At 48.9% G+C, this 22,827-nt stretch overlaps 2 protein-coding genes and 1 pseudogene across 2 annotated transcripts in view; 2 read left to right on the top strand and 1 right to left on the bottom strand.

Moving 5' to 3' along the window:
• Positions 1-9,339, top strand: part of LOC119354086 — a 67,250-nt gene extending 57,911 nt beyond the window's left edge. Inside the window, exons 2-4 of the mRNA XM_037620790.1 lie at positions 5,775-7,101; positions 8,070-8,186; positions 9,037-9,339. Of these exons, the coding sequence (XP_037476687.1) occupies positions 5,775-7,101; positions 8,070-8,161 (1,419 nt within the window). The 3' untranslated portion in view covers positions 8,162-8,186; positions 9,037-9,339. The remainder of the gene's footprint in view (positions 1-5,774; positions 7,102-8,069; positions 8,187-9,036) is intronic.
• Positions 9,340-15,599: 6,260 nt separating this feature from the next.
• Positions 15,600-17,609, top strand: LOC119309324 (annotated as a pseudogene).
• Positions 17,610-20,099: 2,490 nt separating this feature from the next.
• Positions 20,100-21,962, bottom strand: LOC119309418 (subtilisin-like protease). The gene is made up of 2 exons (XM_037585453.1): positions 21,756-21,962; positions 20,100-21,401 (listed from the first exon to the last, which is right to left on the bottom strand). The coding sequence occupies exons 1-2, from the start codon at positions 21,960-21,962 to the stop codon at positions 20,100-20,102; spliced, it is 1,509 nt and encodes a 502-aa protein (XP_037441350.1).
• Positions 21,963-22,827: the final 865 nt, after the last annotated feature.

A 22,827-nucleotide genomic window follows, 5' to 3' on the forward strand; every position in this document is an offset into this window, starting at 1 on the left:
TCCCCTTTACTCCTGGAGTCCGGGAGGTCGCCTTGCGGCGCCTCCAGGACCACCTCCTCCCGGCTTGGAACTTGTTGGGACAACACTTTGATGTCGTCCGTAGGGCGGGGGGAGGAAGCCGTCGGAAGCGAGTTGACATCCGACGAGTCCAGTGAGCCGCTCGACGACGCGTCGAGCCAGTCTTTGGGTGGGCTGCATAAACATATTCGACATAAGGGAAAGCTGTGCAATAAACGAATACTATGAATTACTCTGGTACCCAGATACTTACGATTTTGCCAGGGGCTTGGCCCTCGGCAGCCACTCCTCTCCGCCGTCGTCGGCGTCGGTGGAGTAGTCTGGAGGAAGGGTTTTCCCCTTCTTGGACCCTCCGGCCTCCCCAGAGAGGGCGGCCTTCCTTTTCTTCTCTCCTCCCGCTGGAGGGGGGAGGTCTCTTCTTCTTCCTCCTCGTCTTCACGGGAGGAATGCGCCTCGGAACCGTCGGATGATGGATCCGACACCTCCTGGCGCCGGGCACTCTTTCGAGTCCCCGTGGCCTTTTTCGTGGCCTTCTTCTCCGGCACCACATAGGGTGCCGGAACCAGCGGCTTCGCCAAGCGAGCGTCCGCTGGGCCTTCCGGCAAAGGAGCCGGACAGTTGATCTGTCCGGACGTCACCTGCCAATCCTGTCAAAGGCAAGGGAGCTTAGATCCCGCATGGAGTCAAACTATGAAAAACTGATACCCTGTAAAAGGAAAAAATAGCTTACTGCGAGAGCGTGATGCTGTGCGCTGAATCCGCGATCCTCGGTAGCGGATGCGAGAGCCTCGGCGCCCTTGAAAAGCACCTTCCAGGCATCTTCGTACGTCGTGTCGAAGAGCCTGCTCAGAGTTTGGTGCCACGCCAGGTCGAACTCCCATAGGTTGAAAGCCCGTTGTTGACACAGGAGGATCAAGCGGATGAGCATAACCTGGACTACGTTGACAAGTTTGAGATTCTTGTCCACCAGGGTTTGGACACATGTTTGGAGTCCGGTCAGCTCTCCTTTTTTACCCCACGATAGGCCCGTCTCCTTCCAGGAGGTGAGCCGCGTAGGGGGTCCGGATCGAAACACAGGGGCTACGACCCATTCGGGGTCGCGTGGCTCGGTGATGTAAAACCACCCCGATTGCCACCCGTTTAGGGTCTCCACAAAGGAGCCCTCAAGCCATAAGACGTTTGCCATCTTGCCCACCATGGCGCCTCCGCACTCCGCCTGGTTGCCATGCACCACCTTCGGCTTGACGTTAAAAGTCTTGAGCCATAGGCCGAAATGGGGGCGGATGCGGAGGAAAGCCTCACACACGAGATAAACGCCGAGATGTTGAGGACAAAGTTCGGGGCCAGATCATGGAAATCCAGGCCGTAGTAGAACATGAGCCCCCGGACAAATGGGTGGAGAGGGAAGCCAATCCGTGGAGGAAATGGGGAAGGAACACCACCCTCTCATGGGGCCTAGGGGTGGGGATGAGCTGCCCCTTTTCGGGAAGCCGGTACGCGATGTCGTTAGACAGGTATCGGGCCTTCCTTAGCTTTTTGATGTGTCCCTTCGTGACGGAGGAGACCATCCACTTGCCTCCCGCTCCGAACATGGCTGGAGAAGGTTGAGGTGGGGAGTGCGGACTTGGGTGCTGGAGCTCGAGTGCGCAAGAATGGATAGGTGAAGGAGGAAGAAGGCGTAGGTGAAAAGGTGGATCCTTATCCCCTTATATGGGTGGACGCAACTACATGTCCCCACCAGCCTGGTAAAACTTGCTTATCTCCAAGCGCCGTTATCAATGGCACGGTTGGGTTACCCACGCCCGTATTGATGAGAATCCCGGAATAAGGGGACACGATCTCTGCTTTAACAAGACGTGCCAAGGAAACCGCCTCGCATGACGCGCTGAGGTGGGATAATGAAACGACTCGGATAAAGGCTTGGCCGTGGTGTGTCACACTACGGAATACGTCAGCAGATTAGATTTGTGTAAATATTATTCTCTCTATGGCAATATGTGGAAACTTATTTTGCAGAGCCGGACACTATCTTTGTGTTCAAAATCTTCTATGAAGTACTTGGAGGAGGAACCCGCCTTGCAATGTCGAAGACAATCAGCGCGCCAGACTCATCGTCATTGAAGCCTGGTTCAGGGGCTACTGAGGGAGTCCTGGATTAGGAGGTGTTCGGATAGCCAGACTATACCTTCAGCCGGACTCCTGGACTATGAAGATACAAGATTGAAGACTTCGTCCCGTGTCCGGGAGGGACTTTCCTTGGCGTGGAAGGCAAGCTTGGCGATACGGATATGCAGATCTCCTACCATTGTAACCGACTCTATGTAACCCTAACCCTATCCGGTGTCTATATAAACCGGAGGGTTTTAGTCCGTAGGACAACATACACAACAACAATCATACCATAGGCTAGCTTCTAGGGTTTAGCCTCTTCGATCTCGTGGTAGATCTACTCTTGTACTACCCATATCATCAATATTAATCAAGCAGGATGTAGGGTTTTACCTCCATCGAGAGGGCCCGAACCTGGGTAAAACTTCGTGTCCCTTGCCTCCTGTTACCATCCGGCCTAGACGCACAGTTCGGGAGCCCCTACCCGAGATCCGCCGGTTTTGACACCGACACTAACCCCCTCTGGTGTCTATATAAACGGAGGGTTTAGTCCATAGGACAACATACAATCATACCATAGGCTAGCTTCTAGGGTTAGCCTCTACGATCTCGTGGTAGATCAACTCTTGTAATACTCATATCATCAAGAACAATCAAGCAGGACGTAGGGTATTACCCTCATCAAGAGGGCCCGAACCTGGGTAAACATCTTGTCCCCTGCCTCCTGTTACCATCTGCCTTAGACGCATAGTTCGGGACCCCCTACCCGAGATCCTCCGGTTTTGACACCGACAGCTTCACTCCCTATCACATACCCGGGACTCCCACTAAGCCTCTCTAGACCAAGAGTTGAAGATTTCACTCCAATGCTATGCATAATTGAGAAAAGAGTAATGGGATGTTCTACACTTCTTTCACATGGAGATAAGTTGGTCCTGACAAAATCTGTATTTGCTAGCATGCCCGAGCACACTATCCATTCCTAAAATAATCTGTAGTCAATTCAACAAACTCCTAAGACACTGTCTCCGGAGGAAATATGGAACTGAAGAACAGGGACATGCTATGATATCATGGGAAAAAGTTTGCTAACCAATAAGCCATGGTGGTTTGGGGATACTTGACATTGACACCCACGATCAATCCGTCCTTATGAAATTCTTACATAAATTTCTCAACAAGGAAGATATCCCATGGGTCAGGACTATTTGGGAGACATACTATGTGGCCGCTGCACTTGGGGAGAGGATTGTGGGCTCCTTCTGGTGGAAAGATGTCTCCAAAATGCTACCTAAGTTCAAATATATTACATAATGCAAAGCAGGGGAAGGCGACATTGTATTTTTTGGCATGATAACTGGCAGGACCAAGGCTTGAGCACAAAGTACCTAGAGCTTTTCTTATCCTCCATCAGTAAAGATGTTACACTGCAGCATATGATGGAAGAGCAAAGCCTGGGGGGGGCATTTTCATAGGTCTCTATCATACCAAGCATATGCTCAATTTCAACAATCGCAAGCAGATCTCAACATCAGACAAACCAATAACCAAAACGATAGATGGCAGCTGTCAGGTAGTTCACCACATTTCTCTTCCATGAAGGTATACAAGAGTATCATTGGGCCAGCAAACAATCACCACATATTCAAACAAATTTGGCATTGTGCTGCTAGAGTCAGGCATAAGATCTCCTTCTGGCTTCTACTACATGACGGAGTCAATACTAGAAACTTGTTGAAAAGAAAGAGAATGTACCTGCAATCCTGTAATTGTGTTTTGCGCGATGATAATGTGAAGGAAACCCTGACTCATCTCTTCTGGGACTGCCCTTTTCGCTTTGAGCTGCTGGAATTTCATCTTCCCGACTAGAAATCGGGGGGACATCAAGTTATGATGATATCTATCTTATGACTCAACTCATGCCACCTGAGATTGCCATGGATGTTATATTTATGAGTTGCTGGGGTATCTGGTCGATACGCAATGATAAGATCTTTAAATTAGTTCATGTTCATCTCAATGGTTGGAAATACTACCTCGAGGAAGGACTTGCAGTGGCAGAGATCAGAGCAAAGCCTGCAAGAGCGCACAAGATCAAGTCCTGGACAGAAGATAAGCTACCTTAATTGTATTATGTTGCCCAAAACTAGCATAGGTTGACCGTGTTTTCTTGTTTTCTATCCCTTTTGTAAATATTTTATTTATTTAATGAAAAACATCGTAGAACTATGTTTTATCCAGAGCAAGCCCCAAAGCAAGCTCATCAGAGCCAAGGGTACAAAACAAAAATGAATTGTTCATTGACATACAATTAATTTTGCATCGATTATCGCGATGTGTGTGTGTTGTAGAACATACAAAAAAATTCTTTTGAAATGTAGGACATAGCAATTTTAGAGTGAATTCCTGTTTTTACCCCATATTTTGACATTTTGACACTAATTACCCCATTTATGAGATTTCATCCAGTTTACCCCATTTACCAAAAGTCTTGTCACAATTTACCCTGTTTAATTTTTCTGTGTCTTCTGACCGGCATGTCCTAATTGTCAGGTCCAGTTGGCATGTGACGCTATTAAGTACAATCATCTCATCAGAATACTTCAGACCGGAAAAACGAGTAGCCTAAACCCATCTAATATCCATCCTAGACTGAAATGTAGCCACAAAACCCTCCACCGGGGGTGAGAAATAGAGAATGCGGCCATGTATGGGAGAGGAGAAGATTGTCGTACCGACTACGACACGCTTCGACGGTACCAGCTACGACACACTTTGATGATCGACAGCGGCCACGCCTCTTGCATGCCGCTCTTCGCCGTCCTACCCCTCCTAACGAAGGAGGTAGTGGTTTGGGGTAGGATCGTGCATGCGATCGGAAGGAACGCGAGCGATGCATGCCGTGAATACTGGAGGCCAGCATGGTGTGGCCCGACTCAAGCGTTCCGTGTTGGATGCGAGCGACCTACTCTGGTGTGATCCTAGGCTTGATGGGGGAAGCTGCGAGGACCGGCCCAGCAGGGAGAAAAATAGGCAGAAAAAACCCATCGATGTGGCGTGCCAGCTAGACATGACAATAGGGGCCCGCCAATCAGAACGCACACAAAATTTCAAACGAGGTAAACTGTGGCAACACCTTTACTAAATGAGGCAAACAGATGGAATCCTGCTAAATGGGGTAATTGTGTCACAAATGTCAAAATATGGGGTAAAACCGAATTCACTCGTAATTTTACCTTATTTTGGAATGCAGAACATACCAATTTTTTTTTACTGTGGCAACTTGAGGGTGTCTAATAATAATGTGGAAGTAGTTTTATTTTACAGTCATGTAAGTAGTTTGCAAAACGTTCTTATATTTTTTTTAAAGGGTCAAAACGGTCTTGTATTAGGGGTAGAAGTGATTTGGCAGAACGTAGGAAGCATGTGCCCGCTGTTTCATCCGTTTTCCTCGATCAGAACGCTGCTACTCTGCAGAACCACAGCCCACAATGGACCGGTCACGCAGCGAATTCGAACAGACAGCTCGGTCAAAACTCAAAAGCAAGAGAGGGAAATGCCGAAAACGTCAGCCAGCACCGGGCGCTCGCTGGAACCAGTCCACAGCAGTCCTCGCGTGAACCCGACACCCAACCCACCTCACCCAGGCCGACGCACTCGGCGGCTCCGCGCGCTCCCACTCCCAAAACCCTCCTCCACTCCAGTCTCTAGGCCGTCCCACCACCACCGCACCGGCACCGAACAGCCCCACCCCCGCCCGCAGCAGAATGCTCCGCCGCCTACCCGTTGCCGTGGCCGTCGCGGCCGCGGGCCTCCGCCGCTCCCTCTGCACGGCGCGCTCCCGCTCGCGCCCGCCGTGGGCCCTGATCCAGCGCGCGTCGGTCGACGAGTCCGGGGCGCCGGCGCCGGCCGTGTCCTTCCGCGCCGGCGAAGCCCCGTCCGTCGCCGGCCTCACCTTCCGCGCCCACCTCGTCCACCCGCGCCGCCCCGGGGCCGGCGACGGCGGGTTCGTCTCGGGCCAGGTCGCCGCCGCCAGCGGCGACGGCCTCCTCCTCGTGCGCTTCTGCCACGCCCGCCTCGACGCCCACGCCCTCGTCTGCAACCTCTCCTGGGCCGGCACGGACGCGGACCCGGAGGTGGTCCGCTTCGTCTGCAACCCGCTCACCGGCGAGCTCTACCGCCTCCCGGACCTCGACGGCACCAAGAGGACCTCCGCCTGCCGCCACCTCGGCCTCCTCACCCAGTCCCAGGCCGGCGACGGGCCGCCTGAGAGGTACGCGGTGGCCGAGATGTTTACTGATGACGGAGGCCCGGAGGAGGAGGGGGACGGGGGCTTCGTCATGCGCCGGTTTCTCTCGGAGACGGGGAAGTGGGACAAGGTGGCGGGCTTGCCGTCCCCGCTGCCCGCTGGGCGGAAGATGGACATCGACAACGCCGTGGTGGCCTTCGGCGACCGCCTGTGGTGGATCGACGACAGCTGGGGCGCCATCTCGGTCGACCCCCTCAGCGACCGTCCGGAGCTCCGCTTCGTCGAGCTGCCGAGAGGCAGCGTGCTCCCTCACCTGGACGGCATGGCGTCGACGAGGACATCGGGCAGCCACCGGCGCATGGGGGTCAGCGAGGGGAAGATGCGCTACGTCGAGGTGTCCAAGGAGAAGCCATATGTGATCAGCTTGTTCTCGCTGGACGACGGGGGCAGCTCCTGGACGCTGGACCATGAGACGGCGTTTGCTCCGATTTGGGATGATGCACTCCTCTGTTCGGCACCCTTGGAGCAAATGCTGGCAATTGGCGCCATCAACCCACTGAAAGCCAACATCGTGTACCTTGCCTGCGGCGACAAAATTCTTGGCGTCGATGTGGTTACTAAGAAGATAACTGGGATTTCTGGTCTAGCTATAGCAGTACCAGATCATCCCCTACTACCATGTGTGCTTCCAACCTGGCTGGAATCAAGCCAAATTCCATCTGCAGGTAACATTCCCGTTTGCTTAAGTCCTGGAAGTGGTGAAAGCAAATATACTATCCTATTGTTAGTTTGGCCCATTGGACACATTTCATTTTAACTTGTCTTGTGAAATTATGTGCGCCTTGGGGCCTTGGGGGCTTATGCAGGGTCCTCTATATATACACAGATTGTGCTAGAATTTGGGAAAACTGGGGGGAAATTTAGGTGAATTTGGGGGAGAGTAGTGCTTGGAGTCCTTTTGTTGTGAGCTGCCAGTACTAGAAACAAAAGAACTCTAGAGAGGAAAAAAGGGATGTGGATGGAATATAGCTCAGGTGAAAGGCTGAGTATGTTCTAGTCTGTTCATCTTCTGGTTCTGCTGCCCTTTAAACCTAACCAGAACGTGCCACCTCTTATCCTAGTAGCAGCTAACTACCTATTTTTGTTTACTTTTGTTGCCTTTATATATATGGAGAAAATATCTGCCTATCATCTTTGTGTTGAGTTGTGGTATCTGCTGCATCCTCTGCTCAGTATTGAAATCATGTCTATATTAAAATATGTATAACATACTATTAATATGTACTTGTGCCTTCCTTTCGCGCACAACCAAGACGTGCCTCCCCAACAATTGCTGCCGGGAGCTAGATGGCATCTTGCCGTGCGCACCTTCCCTCTCAATGCTGTTCCATGGAGCTTGTGTGCCACCTTATTATCATTTCAGTGTTGTTTCTATATTTCTATACCAGCGCATTGTTGTTTCTGAAATTTTCGATGTCACCACATCCATATTGTGTATCAGGGCAGACTAGGGAACATGTTTATTTGTTTGTTTGTTTGATTGGATATTTGTATGTCTATATGCATTTTATTCATCTAGTTACTGTAATCTGTCCAATGTCTCATTCTCCTTTGCCATTTAAAGTCATTTATACTATGCAGAGAAATGTATACGGTGTTATAGTTGTTTAAGTTCTTGCTTTCATTGTTGCAGGTTGGAGCAAGAAAAACACCCTTAAAAGTGAGGTATCGCCAAACACTGTCAAAAGGGAGAATTTGCATGTCGAAATAGAACTGTTGAAATGAAGTGCACCAGCTAATCTTTCTTGTGGTACTTTCTCATAACCAGCTCTCCTTGTTTCATGTACTGCCTCCGTTCCAAAATAAGTGTTGTGGTTTTAGCTTATTTTGGAACGGAGGGGGTATTATTCATCACAGCCCAAATCCTATTGTGGTGCACTTTTCTGATTCACCAAGCATGACTTATTATTACATAGTTAAAACTTGGGAGTGTGAAACATCAAAATGGTTATGCATGATCCATTGTTTTTCATCATTAATATATTATTAACACCTACTGATCTAATGATCTAACCTAAACTTGCTGCTTGTTCTTGCTACTGTTGAAGTATATGTGAATTGCCCAACCTTCTCTACGAGTTTGGACCTTTTGGCTCTACTACTCTTGGATTCAAGTCTCGCTTCCGTAATTTAAATAAAATAAGTATTTCTTCACCCCTTTCTATCCACGTTTAGGCCTTATCATGTCATGCATTAGAGGGGGTGTTGAAGTATAGGTGGATTGCCCAACCTTCTCCATCTGTTTTGGACTTTTGTTCTAGTGGTTGGTGCATGAAACTTAATAGATACCATGTCATAATTTTGGCTGCATCAGTAAATAAACAAAGCACGTTTGCAGTCTGCAGATGGCATCTCATTTTTGTAATTGCTCTAAAGCAGTATGAACTGGAATCTGTTTGTGCTGTTGTGTACTTCTGAACTCATGTTTGTGTTTACTTGTGTTTATATACATTGAGCTCGAGAAGAAATTAAAGGAACAAAAATCTTTTGTTTATTTCAGGTGTTCTCTCCATGCCAGTATTTTGATGTCTCTAGTATGCATTTTTTTCAGAATCATGACAAAGATCTCGACAAACTCATGTTTATATTTTGGTTTGCAGGTTACTCAAAAATGTCAAATCAGAGTTATTTTGGAGGATTAGGAAGCTAATGGTGGTACTTTCCTGAAATCTCATTTTGGGGGGGATTCCTTGAGAAGTTTGGGTATATTAGGATTTGCTGATGCACTTCCTCAGTCACAGTTTGGGCAAAAGTGGCGGGAAGCTTACCGTATTTTGGATTTACTTGTGCGCTGTTGAATTCAGTAGAATGGTTGATTCCTTAGTCAATTCAGCATGTAAAAAACGATAGCATGACGCAACGTTATGCCCTCTTAACTTCGAATGAATTAATATCTTTTGGAAGTTAGAATTCTGGATCATTATGCCTAGACCGATCTGCAATCTGAAATCTTGTGTTAACCTGAGAATGCTTACTTTGAAGTTTGAACCGAATGAATGGCGGGCTTGTAAGCTTAAACCAATGTGCTCTGGCATTGTTATGGAATGATTGGAATCTGGGGATAAGCTTCATCCTGGACATTGGCATGTTCCTCAATCGGTATTTGGAGTGGTTTAAATATGTTGTGAACTGTGGCTGGTCTTGGAGTGTGCATGCCAGTTTTTATTCTCTTTTCAGTTAGGATGCCTTGAGGACGAGCTGCAGAGATGATACATGTCGACTATACATGCTCTAGGATGAAAACCCTGCTTTAACATTCCGATTTTGTTTTCCACATTATTGCAGTTTGGTGAATTGACTTTTCGATATGTTCAACTAGAGATTCTGATGATCCATAAGTCAAAACTCTCGGTTTTTTTTTCCTTTTTTATACTTGCCCAACTGAAAAATGGTAGAGTTTGGGAAGAGGATAACTTGGGGTCACTATCGGTCCTGGGCAAACTCCTCTTTCTCTTAGTCTAGAAAATTTTGGTGCTAACTTTTTTTTTGTGATTGGATGGTTAGAAGGATAGTGGTATCCCGGCCCATTAGGGTTCAAGTCTTGGTGCTCGCACTTATTCTAGATTTATTTCAGGATTTCCGGTGATGCATGTTCAATGGAAGAAGACATTCTCGTTGACTACGAGGCGTCTACGGTGTGGCTCAGTTTTTGGAGGTGCTCACAGGGTAGGGTGTACGTGTATGCGGTCATAACGGTGAGTGTATGCATGTATATATATGTGCTTACGTCTGTACTATGTTAAAAAAATGGTAAATGATGAGGGTGTCTAATGTCGAGAGAAAGTCATATGTTTGTATCCTTGTAACGTGTATACCATATTTCCCGTATGTGCGCCGGCCTGGGACCCTTGAGCCACCGACCTAGCAAGGCTTTGCTATCCCACGTATTCAACATGGTAAACTTAATTAACTTAGAGCATTTCTGACAGACACGCGGGCGTTAAATACTTTTTTTGCAGCGCCAAAATAGCGTTTTAGCGCACTAGGCTAGTGTTTTGCTTTACCAGAAACGTAAAAATACAATACCCAATCCGGCGGCCTCACCTGCAGCAGCCCAGATTTTACAGCACGCGCAAATATTGTTTTCCCCGGCGCGCGGGATTTTAGCGCATCTGCTGGAGCACCAGTTTTGGTCACGCGCGTAATGTAGTTGTTGTTTTTTTCAGCGCGGCCAATCTAACGTGTCTGTTAGAGATGCTTTTAGAGAAGAGGAAAATGAAAGACACATCATGGCAAAACCGACTTGGAGAAAAACGAAAGAAAAGGCCCATCTGGGAAGTAGCCATGCACATCTTGGATCCCACCAACAGATACGTGGGTTGCGAGACTCACGTGCGGGCAGCCAGAATCTTGGTGCCACGCATTACTTGACTACTCATCTTCAAAATCAGTGTGGGCTTTGGCAAACGAAGAGATGACGGAGCACATGATAATGACCAGAGAAGAAAATGCAAAGTTATGTCTGTTGTCAGACCTTCATATTGGGCCATGTGCATCCTAATTATGCAGAGGCCGGGTGTTTTCATAATGCTTTGTATCCACTTGATGCTACATTTGAGATAATAAAATCGCCCTTTAACAAAAAAAGAGATTTTTTTACGGTGCATCGTACTACCAAAAATAGTGGGTAATATATAACTGATCCAATGGTCGTTATTGATTCCTGATTTTTTTTCTCCCTGGGATATTTTGGTAATTGGCTGTTAGGGTAGATTTATCTTTTCTTAATGTTAATTTTAATGATTAAAAACCTAGGTAATCAAATATGTAAAAGGAATTATCCTTCATCTTAAGTTCGTAGGTTTGCCCTTCATTCTCAGGTAGTTCGTCAGCAGCCGAAGCAGTCCGGCAGCCGTCTAGTCGCACAGGGCCGATCGCTCCATCTCCCGGCCTCCAGTCGCCCTTCCATGATCTTTGACAGCGCAGCCGCTCCGCTCCGCCTGTCGGCCCTCTCTCTGTCGAATCGAATGATCTTCGGATGGCACCCAAGATTGGTTCCTCCGCAAGTCTCCTCCTTTCCAAATGAGCCCGCTTTCATGTCTCAACTCTCAAGTCTCGACTAGTAATTCTTCTCTTTAATGCGGCAATGCATGCTTGTCTCAGTGCATGCGATGCGATGGCCAATGCGTAATCACAGAACGCGGGAGGTGTCGCCCTTTGATGCTGCATGTAGGAGACCATTAATCACAGCAATTAATCTCTGATGCTATTATTACGCGAGTTAATTCCGCCTTGGCTGCAGTACTACCGAAACTACCCCTGATCACAAAATATACTACCGAAAATCTGCAGTAGTATTTTCAAATCTGGGCCATCGAAACACACAAATAAACGGCCTATATTGATCTGATGTACTGTAAAAGGTCTCAAAAAAAATGTCTATTCACTATGCATGACTCTTTACCACATGTGGATTTACATACATGGTTGTGACTTTGTGGGCGATATGGCATGCGCGTCGGAAATCAATCTACGAACATGTGTTCCAGCCACCCATGTCAACACATATGTTCATCAAGTGCTTCATCGCAGAGGTTGAGGCTCTTGCTCCAGCATTATCAGCTACCCGGCCTCCCAAGCCGGCGAGTCAACCCTGGATTCGTCCACCTCCGGAATCGCTAAATGTAACGTGGATGGAGCTACTTCTGTACATATGGAGATCGAGGAGCAGTTGCGGTTGTTTGTCGGAATGAATATGGAAAATATTTAGGGTCTTCTTCGATCTCCTGGGCAGGAATTTCAGACCCGACGATTTTCGAGGCCTTAGCAGTGCGGGAAGTTTTGGCCACCGCTGATGATTTAATGCTTAAAAGGATTCTGGTCTCATTGGACTGTCTTCAAATAATGTAAAGGCAAACACTGGAGGTGCACGTCAAACTATTGTAAGGGAGCTTAGAATTCGTGCACAAGATTTCGAGGAGTGCAATTTCATTCATGAAAGTAGATCAAGGAATCATGAAGCTGATAGTTTAGCGAAATATTCTTTGTACTTAGATACTGGTAGACATACGCTGGTTACTTAAGCCTTATGACTCTGTAATTATTCCTCCGGAACTAGTTGATCAATAAAGATTTTAGTTCCCTAAAAAAACCACTCACGTGCCGCAATTGCCATGAACATACGAGAAATTACATAATGATCTTTAAGCTGAAAACTATTCTTACAATCTCGCGAATTATGGGGGAGTTGCAAGATTACGCATCCACCTTTAGCTTCAGAGCACTACTCATGTGTCGCAATCGCCATGAACATAAGAGACATTGTAGAATGGTCTTTAAGCTGAAGTTAAAAACTATTCTTAGAATCTCGCGAATTATGGTGGAATCTTGGAGCACCCAGGGTTAACCTAATAGTCAATAGTTATCGAGATGAAGGATAATGTGGTGGCGGCTGTGGAGGAGTGTGTGGAGGAGTGGGTGACGAATGGATCTCGGCCTTGTCTGTGAACATGCTCCCGCATTCCCGGCCCTGCCCCTCCACTCCCCTGAATATCACCAGTGCTCTCGATTACGACTGGGGACGGGGCTGTTACCAATCCGGAGGCTTGAACCTAGGTAAAATCATTGTGTCATCTTCATCGCCGAGAAGATCCCATCAGATATCACCCTTCTCTGTACAGTAGTTCACGACTACATATATCTCGTAAGATCGACGGAGAATTATTCATCGACACAAAAGGGTGTCTACTAACTTATCCTCGGCCTAGACATTTGAAAAATTATCCGAAACATTATTTCCAAGATTTTTATGAGGTTTTCATCCACATTTAGTTTGGTTGGTTTCTATTCCAATTTTTAGTTTGAAAAAACTTATATAGGAGTTGGGGTTGATATATTTACCAGTGGTCATGAATAGGATAAGAAAGCTTGGGTTAAAATTTGGACCCTGATATCCTCCACACGTTCGGGTGGGGAGAGCATCGCCACACGCGCGGTACGAGCGATCGACCCACCGAACGAGTCGTTCGGTACCAGCGATAATCCCACCGTATGATTTTGTTCGATAGGGAAACACCACAGCCCAAACACTCTACCCATCGGCCCCTGGAGGCATTTTCCCTGTAAAAATAAAGACCAGTAAAAGAAAAGCCTAGATTTATACTACATTTGCCATGTCCACAAAAATAAGAAAATGGGCTTTATTAGTCACAGCAAAATCTGGGCTTTATAAAAATATATTTTTCATATTTGTGCAATAAAAAGTCCTCAAGATATGCAGGTGGTTTTTTTTTTGCGGAAAGCTTTTGATAATTCATTTTCAATCATAGCAGTACAACAAATATCAAATAGAATAAAAATTTATGTCCATATCTGTAGACTACCTAGCAACGACAATAAGCACTGAAGCGGTTCGAAGGCGCGCTGCCGTCATCGCCCTCCCTCGCCAGAGCCAGGTAAAAGTTGTTGTAGTTGACAGTTGTAAAATCGTCGTACTAAGGCCTCATAGAACCAGTGCACTAGAACAGCAACCACCGCCGATAAAGAGAGGAGTAGATCGGAAGTATCCCACCTCAAGACACACGAATATAGATGAACGAAGATTGGATCTGAGCAAATCCAGTAAAGATAACCATATAGCTGCGAGATCTAGCAGAGACATAACTCCACAAATCCTCTCACGATGTTGAACGAAGCACCAGGACAAGGGCTATGTGAGGAGAACTTTTTTTTTCTATCTTCAGCCTTTGGGGAGCCGTTGCCGTCTTACCTTCTTGAGTAGGACACAAACCCTAATAAAACTCATTTTTTTTTTCTAAAAATGGAGTCCTCTCGTTGGCAAGGGTCGAGATCCATCATGCCCCATGACCCTAAGGCCATAAGAGAGGAGGGCAAATCGGTGACACCGTCGATGGGAAGCAGAAACACTAGTGCCATGTTCCCTTGGGAGGAGAGGCACGCGTTCTCTGTTACCATCCTAAGATATGCATGTGTTAAAAATGTGTAAACCCATTTTTTCTGAATTGTAAGTAATTAATATTTTTTATCATCAAAACTTTAATCCTCAAACAATGGCCATATTGTTTACAATTCGAGGCAAAATAAAGTCAGGGGCATTAGAGTCCCAAGACTCAGATAAGCTAACTCTAATACAGTGTTTTGCTAGACTATCAGCAACAAGATTTGCTTCCCTACAACAATGAACATAATCAACGCTTGAAAACTCCAGCGCCAGGAGAGGAGCATCTTTAATGATCGGCGTGTCCGAACCCATATATCCCTTCGGATTCGAAATTACATCCAAGGCGTTCCTACTGTCTGACTTGATGACAACTTTAGTGTAGCTGATGTTAGCCGCTGGATTCGAAATGCATAACCAATGTTTCAGTATAAAATGACACGTCAACGTTGATTTCAACATGTCCTCCATTCGGTTTCTTCCACACATGCTCGGATTTTCGGATAAGCTGGTTCGGTGTATTGTGCAAAAAACACTCTGCATAATTATGTACATATATCTACTGTAATATCATTCGTCATGATAAAAGGAAACTTTTCATGTGAAATTCGGAAATAATTCTAGTTAATAGCTGCATGTGTCAAAGTGCTAACAAACCAAATAATTCCATGCATGGCGGGGATTTGTAGCTTAACCACGGATGATATACCCCCAAAAAATCACGGATAGTATCAATTTAATAATACCATTGCAACTTTTTTATTTACTTCCGTGTTTTAATGATGCTATATATGGCATATTTTCTTTGTTTTTGGTGAATCAAGAGCGACGAGGTTAGCCCCGGCCGAACGGCATTACCCATGCATGTTGCCTATATAAGCAAAGCCTGCCGCGCTACCTCGCCGTGGTCGACGTGGTCGTGCTCAATGGCAATGGCAATGGCGCCTGTAGCACTTGCACTCTGCTTGTGTACCACCGTCCTCCTCTCCACTCCACCACCCGCCCAATCCTACACCGGCCACCCATCCTCCCCTCCCAGCACGGCAGCGGCAGAGCCGACGCCGTCCTCCGAGTACAAGACGTGACGACGAAGCTCGCCAGGGCTGGTACCGGTCCTTCCTCCCCGATGACGTGACCGCCCACGGCGAGCCGCGGCTCGTCCACTCGTACAACACCATCTTTCACGGATTCGCCGCCTTGCTGACGGAGGAGGAGCTGGAGGACGCGTTCAGGAAACCCGGCTTCGGGCGCTGGTTCCCGGACGAGATGATGTACCCCACGACGACCCGCACGCCGGAGTTCCTCGGCCTGAGCAAGGACGCCGTGGCCGAAATCTAGCTACGGCAAAGGGATCATCATCGGGGTGATCGACTCCGGCATCGAGTCGAGCCATCCCTCGTTCGACGACGTCGGCATGTCGCCGCCGCCCGCCAGGTAGAAGGGCACGTGCAAAGGCATGGTCAGGCCCGTCCGGTGCAACAACAAGCTCATTGGCGTCAGGTCCTTCGTGGACTACAACCCTGCCGATGAGACCGGCCACGGCACGCACGTGGCGTCGATTGCGGCTGGCAACTTCGTCGCCAACGCCTCGTCGTCCCACGGCTAGGCTGCCGGGACGGCCGCCGGCATCGGCCCCGGCGCACACGTGGCCGTGTACAAGGCCTGCAGACCTAGTGGGTGCCTCCGTTCGAACGTAATTCGTGCCATTGACACGGCGGTGAGCGATGGGGTCGACGTGATCAACATCTCCCTCGGCCGTAAACCAGGACTACCGCTGCACAGAGACGTTGTGGCCATTGGCGCATTCCGCGCGGTGGCCAAGGGCGTAGTCTTCGTGACGTCTGCTGGCAACGACGGCCCCGACCCATCCACCGTCAAGAACGACGCGCCATGGGAGATCACGGTGGCCGCCGGTTCGGTGGACCGGAGGCTTGCTGCCGACCTTGTGCGGCAGCTGGGCGACGTGCTGGTGGAAGGAGAGGCGCTGGTGCAGGGGCCCAACTCGATCGCCTACCAACCCCTCCACTACCCTGGCGAGGGTAACCTGTGCAAGAAGGTGAGGGCTGACCGCACAAGGGGCCATATCGTGATCTGCGATGATGCCGGGGTTAACGTTGACGCCCAGGCCCGCATCATCAAAAATCTCTACGACAATGGCGCCGCTCACGTCCTGCTCATCGGTGAGGAGAAAGCCGGTTTCTCCTTGGGCTTCAGGGAGTACGGCTCCTCCGTGGTGCAGGAGCCCGCCGTTGTCGGCCGCAAGCTCAAGGGCTACAGCCAGCACCTGGAGTCCGCGGCGCAGGTGTTATTCAAGGGCACGCAGCTCGGGGTCGGCCCGTCGCCCACGGTCGCCTTCTTCTCCGTCCGAGGCCCGAGCTGCGGCAACCCACGCATCTTGAAGCCCGACATCCTGGCGCCTGGGCTCAACATCCTCGCCGCCGCCACGGCGAGCCCAGACCGGGGGCCTTTCAGATTCAAGTCCGGGACATCGATGGCAGCGCCACACATCAGCGGCGTCGTCGCCCTTCTCAAGAGCGTGCACCCGGACTGGTCGCCGGCGGCCATCAGGTCAGCCATAATCACCACGGCGGATGACGTGGACAGCGAGGGCAGCCGGATCATGAATGAGAAGCACGAGCCGGCGAGCGCCTTCGCTGTAGGCGCGGGGCACGTCAACCCGGGGTTGGTCTATGACCTGGAGGTCAGAGACTACGCCGGGTACATTTGCCATCTTTTCGCCAAGCTCGACGACGATGACAAGGACTACGTCGTGCAAGACATCCTCCAGGACCTAAACTTGAATTGCAGGAACGTGCCCCGTTTGTCGGACGTCGACCTCAACTACCCGAGCATCGTGGTGCCGGCCAACACCACTGTGCGGCGGACGCTTACGAACGTGGGGCCGGCGGGGGAGTACACACCCAGGTTGCACACACGCAAGATCGTGACCCATGACGTTGGCTTGGATTTCTCGCCCGAGTCACTGTCCTTCTCGTGGCCCGGGGAGAAGCTCACCTTCCAAGTAAGCCATCATGGACCGAGAGCTGCTATACACACGACGTTTTTGGACGATGCATAAACGACGCTCCACATCCAGCCATTGAATCAGGGAATAAAGTGCTTCACATCCATCTGATTGTAAATCGTGCATGCATCGTGCATGGAGTGTCGTCTGTCTAGTATTTTCGTCATGGACCGGAGCTTGCAGAAGGATTCTTGATCTGGGAGTCGGATACGCACACGGTCCAAAGCCCACTCCTTGTCGTGCGTTCGTGAGCGGAAGTTAGACAGATCTAATATAAGAGATGTGCTACTCCACTCTATTACTACTACTACTACTACTACAACTACTTAGCTTTGCATTGCTTACACAATCAGAATAAAAGAATCCATTATTTTTATTTAAGAGAAGACATATCGGTGGCTGAAATTTTGAAAAATTTAAACTTCTCAGTTTCAAAAAGTTCTGAAAAATACACACGTATGCAATGATGTAATGTATATGTGTGTAAAATTTGTGATAAAATACCTTCCAATTGCAAGCTGCACAAAAATATCAAAATTATGGACTCTGGGAGAATGAACATTTCAAGTGCTGCAAAGTCGTAATTTGTTTTTTCATGTCTAGCTCTCATTTTAATGTATGCACATTATATTTCTGGGCATATGTGTGTTTTAAAAAATGAAATGCAAAATTATGAATTTTTAAAAATTCAGCCTCTATTTAGCATTTCCGCTTGCATTGCCTATCTATGCAGCATGTCCGTACTGTCCTAATTAGGTGAGATTTCAGATGGGTCTAGGAGTATATGTTCGAACCATGCACGGTTTTTTTTTGCGATAAGAAATTTGTATTACTCAAGTAGTTATGTTACCATCTGCACGAGACAGCTGTTCTAATTCACGCAGTCCGGAGGGAGCCACACAACAGTTCGGCGCTCAATACGTCCAAACTTAGCCATGTAATCACTACAATTGTTCTGGATTTCAAAAAAAATAATTCTGGCTTCTGCTTATATGAGTATCTCTTTCAGCTTTGACATGTAAAATCTCACTGTTTAAGGAAGCTAAAGCTAATCATTTCCTTTCCTCGTTGCTTAACATTTTCACCAACTCAACACAGTCTGATTCAACAATCATCGGGCCGGGGTGCTGCTGCTACACCATTGTAGGGAAGATGCCATGCCTTTCATGCAGGTTGTTGCTTCTGCTTCAAGGGCCGATCGAGGAGTAAACGTGTATAAATCTTCCGGAGCTAAACAATATTTCACCATCATGATTGTGAAGCAACATGCCAGCCCCAGCACTCCCAGAAGATGTATCAAAGGATCCGTCTATGTTTAGTTTTGCCCACCCTAGCTATGAGTAGAGCTACCCAGGGAAGATTTTCAACAGAGCAAGGCATAGGCCGATCTCGTCGCCTTGGCATGATAGGAAGATGCATTATAGTGCCTTTGCCTCTAACAGTATCCATGTAGGATAGCTGCATAGGAACCTACTCCTTCCGTTCCTAAATATATGACTTTTGGCAGTTCAATTTAAACTGTCAAAACGTCTTATATCGAGAAACGGATGGAGTACATGAGACTTTGACGGTTGATGGGATTTTATCATGGACCATCTCACAACAAATATGCCCCACCAGCATCTCAATATATACAACCATGAGCAACATGGCTCTTTCTCTTTCCGGAAGGCCATTTATAGCATGCAATAGCCATTCCACCCCGGTGTTCTGAATTTCAGGAATTTCTGCAATGGCCAGAACTCGGACATTGTGTTCCCTAAGATGATTGCCAGCGCAGGGAGTATTGTGTATCAGTTATGATTATCCTTAACTTCCCACTTGTCATTCAACTAACCCTTACCCATGGATGTGCAGTTTTCACTAATATCATCCTATACCACCTAACTTTCCGCTTGTCATTCGACTAACCTTTACCCATGGATGTGCAGTTTTCATCTTCAGCTTCCTTAATCAATGAGATTTTACATCTTAAAAAAGCTGAAAGAAATACTCATATAAGCAGAAGCAAGAACAATTGTAGTGATTACATGGCTAAGTTTAGACATATTGAGGGCCAAACAGTTGTTTGGCTCCACTCGGGACTGCGTGATTTAGAACAGTTTGAGTAATACAAATTCTTATCGCAAGAAAACCGTGCATGGTTCGAATATATACTGGAAATGGATTCACATTTCCTGATCTTTCCTTAAAAAAACATTTCCTGATCTTTGCAAACTCCTAGACCCATCAGAAATCTCACGTAGTTAAGGACAGTACGGACATGCTGCATAGATGGGCGATGTAAGCGAAAATGCTAAATGGAGGCCGAATTTTGGAAAAATTCATAATTCATGATTTTACATTTCATTTTTCTAAATACACATATGCCCAGAGATATAATGTACGTACATAAAAGAAAAAATAAATCTATAACTTTTCAGCACTTGAACTGTTCATTCCCAAAGTCTACGATTTTGACATTTTTGTGCAGTTTGCAATTGGAAGGTATTTTATTACATAATTCTAGACACATATAGGAGTACATTACATCATTGTATACGTGCATATTTTTCAGAACCTTTTGAAACTGAGATGTATAAATTTTGAATTTTTCAAAATTTCAGCCACCAAAACACCTTCTCTAAAATAAGTAAATAACATATTCTTTTATTCTGATCGTGTAAGCAATGCAAAGCTAGTAGTAGGAGTAGTACAGTGGAGTAGCACATCTCTTGTGTTCCGATATGTCTAACTTCTGCTCACGAACGCACGACGACGAGTGGGCTTTGGACCGTGTGCGTATTCGACTCCCAGATCAAGAATCCTTCTGCGACCTCGGACCCATGATGGCTTACTTGGAAGGTGAGCTTCTCCCCGGGCCGCGAGAAGGACAACGACTTGGGCGAGAAATCCACCCCCACGCCATGGGCCATGGACAACCTGCCCGTGTACTGCTCCGCCGGCCCCACATTCGTCAGCGTCCGCCGCACCTTCTTGTTCGCCGGCACCACGATGCTCGGGTAGTTGAGGTCGACATCCGACAGACGGGGCACGTTCCTGCAATTCAAGTTCAGGTCCTGGAGGATGTCTTGCACGGCGTAGTCGTCGTCGTCGTCGTTGTCGAGCCTGGCCCTGGCAAAATGATGGCAAACGTACCCGGCGTAGTCTCTGACCTCCAAGTCATAGACTAGCCCCGGGTCGACGGCCCGCGTGGGGTTGACGTGCCCCGCGCCTACAGCAAATGCGCTCGCCGGCTCATGCTTCTCGTTCATGATTGGCTTGCCGTCGTTGTCCAACTCATCGGCCGTGGTCATTATGGCGGACCTGATGGCCATCGGCGACCAGTCCGGGTGCACGCCCTTGAGAAGGGCGACCACGCCGCTGATGTGCGGCACCGCCATCGACGTCCCGGACATGAATCTGAAAGGCCCCCGGTCTGGACTCTCTGTGGCAGCGGCGAGGATGTTGAGACCCGGCGCCAGGATGTCGGGCTTCACGATGCGCGGGTTGCCGCGGCTCGGGCCTCGGCTGGAGAAGTAGGCGACCGTGGGCGACTGGCGGATGCCGAGCTGCGTGCCCTTGAAGAACACCTGCGCCGCGGAATCCGGGTACTGGCTGTAGTCCTTGAGCTTGTGGCCGACGGCGGCGGGCTCTTGCACGACGGAGGAACCGTACTCCCTGAAGCCCAAGGTGAAACCGGCTTTCTCCTGACCGATCAGCACGACATGAGCCGCGCCATTGTTGTAGAGATTTTTGATGATGCGGGCCTGAACGTCAACCTTAACCCTGGCATCATCGCATATCACGATGTGGCCCCTCGTGCGCTCAACGCTCACCTTCCTGCACCCCTCGCCGGGGTAGTGGAGGGGTCGGTAAGCGGTCGAGTTGGGCGCCTGTACCAGTGCCTCTCCTTCGACCAGGTCGCCTGACTCCAGCAAAAGGCCGGCGGCGAGCTTCCGGTCCACCGACCCAGCGCCCACCGTGATCTCCCACGGCGTGTCGTTGTTGACAGTAGACGAGTCGGGGCCGTCGTTGCCAGCAGAAGTCACGAAGACGACGCCCTTGGCCACAGCGCGGAATGCGCCAATGGCCACAACATCCTTGTCGAGCGGTACTCCCGACTCACGGACGAGGGAGATGTTGATCACATCGACCCCGTCGCCCACCGCCGTGTCAATCGCGTGAACTACGTTCGAACGGAGGCACCCAGTGGGTCTGCAGGCCTTGTACATGGCCAAGTGTGCACCGGGAGCGATCCCGGCGGCCGTCCCGGCAGCCTGTCCGTGTGATGACGAGGCATTGGCGACGAAGTTGCCCGCCGCAATCGACGCCACGTGCGTGCCGTGGCCGGTCTCGTCGTCAGGGTTGAAGTCCACGAAGGACCTGACGCCGATGAGCTTGTTGTTGCACCGGACGGGCCTGACCATGCCCTTGCACGTGCCCTTCCACCTGGCGGGCGGCGGCGACATGCCGGCGTCGTCGAACGAGGGATGGCGCGACTCAATGCCGGAGTCGATCACCCCAATGATGATCCCTTTGCCGTAGCTAGATTTGGGCCACAAGCCGGCGTCCTTACTCAGGCCGAGGAACTCCGGCGTGCGGGTCGTCGTGGGGTACATCATCTCGTCCGGGAACCAGCGCCCGAAGCCGGGTTTCCTGGACGCGGCGTCCAGCTCCTCCTCCGTCAGCAAGGCGGCGAATCCGTGGAAGATGGTCTTGTACGAGCTGACGAGCCGCGGCTCGCCGTGGGCGGTCACGTCGTCGGGGAGGAAGGACCGGTACCAGCCCTCTCGCGCTTCGTCGTCCATGACCTGGGCGTCCGCTCGAGGCTTGAGCAGGATGATGTACGTCTTGTACTCCGAGGACGACGTCGGCTCTGCCGCTGCGGGGCTCGGACCGGGAGCGGTGGATGGGTCGCCGGTGTACGAATGCGCGGGTGGTGGAGTGGAGAGGAGGACGGCGGTACACAAGCAGAGTGCAAGTGCTACGGGCGCCATTGCCATTGAAATTGAGCACCAGCTCGTCGACTACGCCGAGGATCGGAGCGAAGGTGGAGCCAAGAGGAGCGCGGCAGGCTGGCTTGTTTACGTAGATGTAGGATTATTGGGCTGGCTTATATAGGCAACATGTAGGGGTAATGTCGTCCGGCCGGCGGTAATAACCACGTCGCTCTTGATTCAAAAAACAAAGAAAATATGCCATATATAGCATCATTAAAACACGGAAGTAAATAAAAAAGTTGCAATGGTGTTATTGAATTGATACTATCCGTGATTTTTTTGGAGGTATATCATCCGTGGTTAAGCTACAAATCCCCGCCATGCAGCTATTAACTAGAAATTATTTCCGAATTTCACATGAAAAGTTTCATTTTATCATGACGAATGATATTACAGTAGATATATGTATGCCTTGTATATAATCATGTAGACTGTTTTTTATGCTGAAACATTGGTTATACACCGAACCAGCATATCCGGAAATCTG

This window comes from Triticum dicoccoides, chromosome 1A (genome assembly GCF_002162155.2).
Source record: "Triticum dicoccoides isolate Atlit2015 ecotype Zavitan chromosome 1A, WEW_v2.0, whole genome shotgun sequence".
Taxonomy (NCBI): domain Eukaryota; kingdom Viridiplantae; phylum Streptophyta; class Magnoliopsida; order Poales; family Poaceae; genus Triticum; species Triticum dicoccoides.

Bases quoted from the DNA above. Each gene is read 5' to 3' on its own strand.
- LOC119309418 (XM_037585453.1), bottom strand. From the start codon at position 21,962: ATGATGTACCCCACGACGACCCGCACGCCGGAGTTCCTCGGCCTGAGT. The intron at 21,402-21,755 runs GTCCGGTGCAAC...GCTGTGGCCAAG, and splicing joins GCAAGGGCATGGTCAGGCCC to GGCGTCGTCTTCGTGACTTC.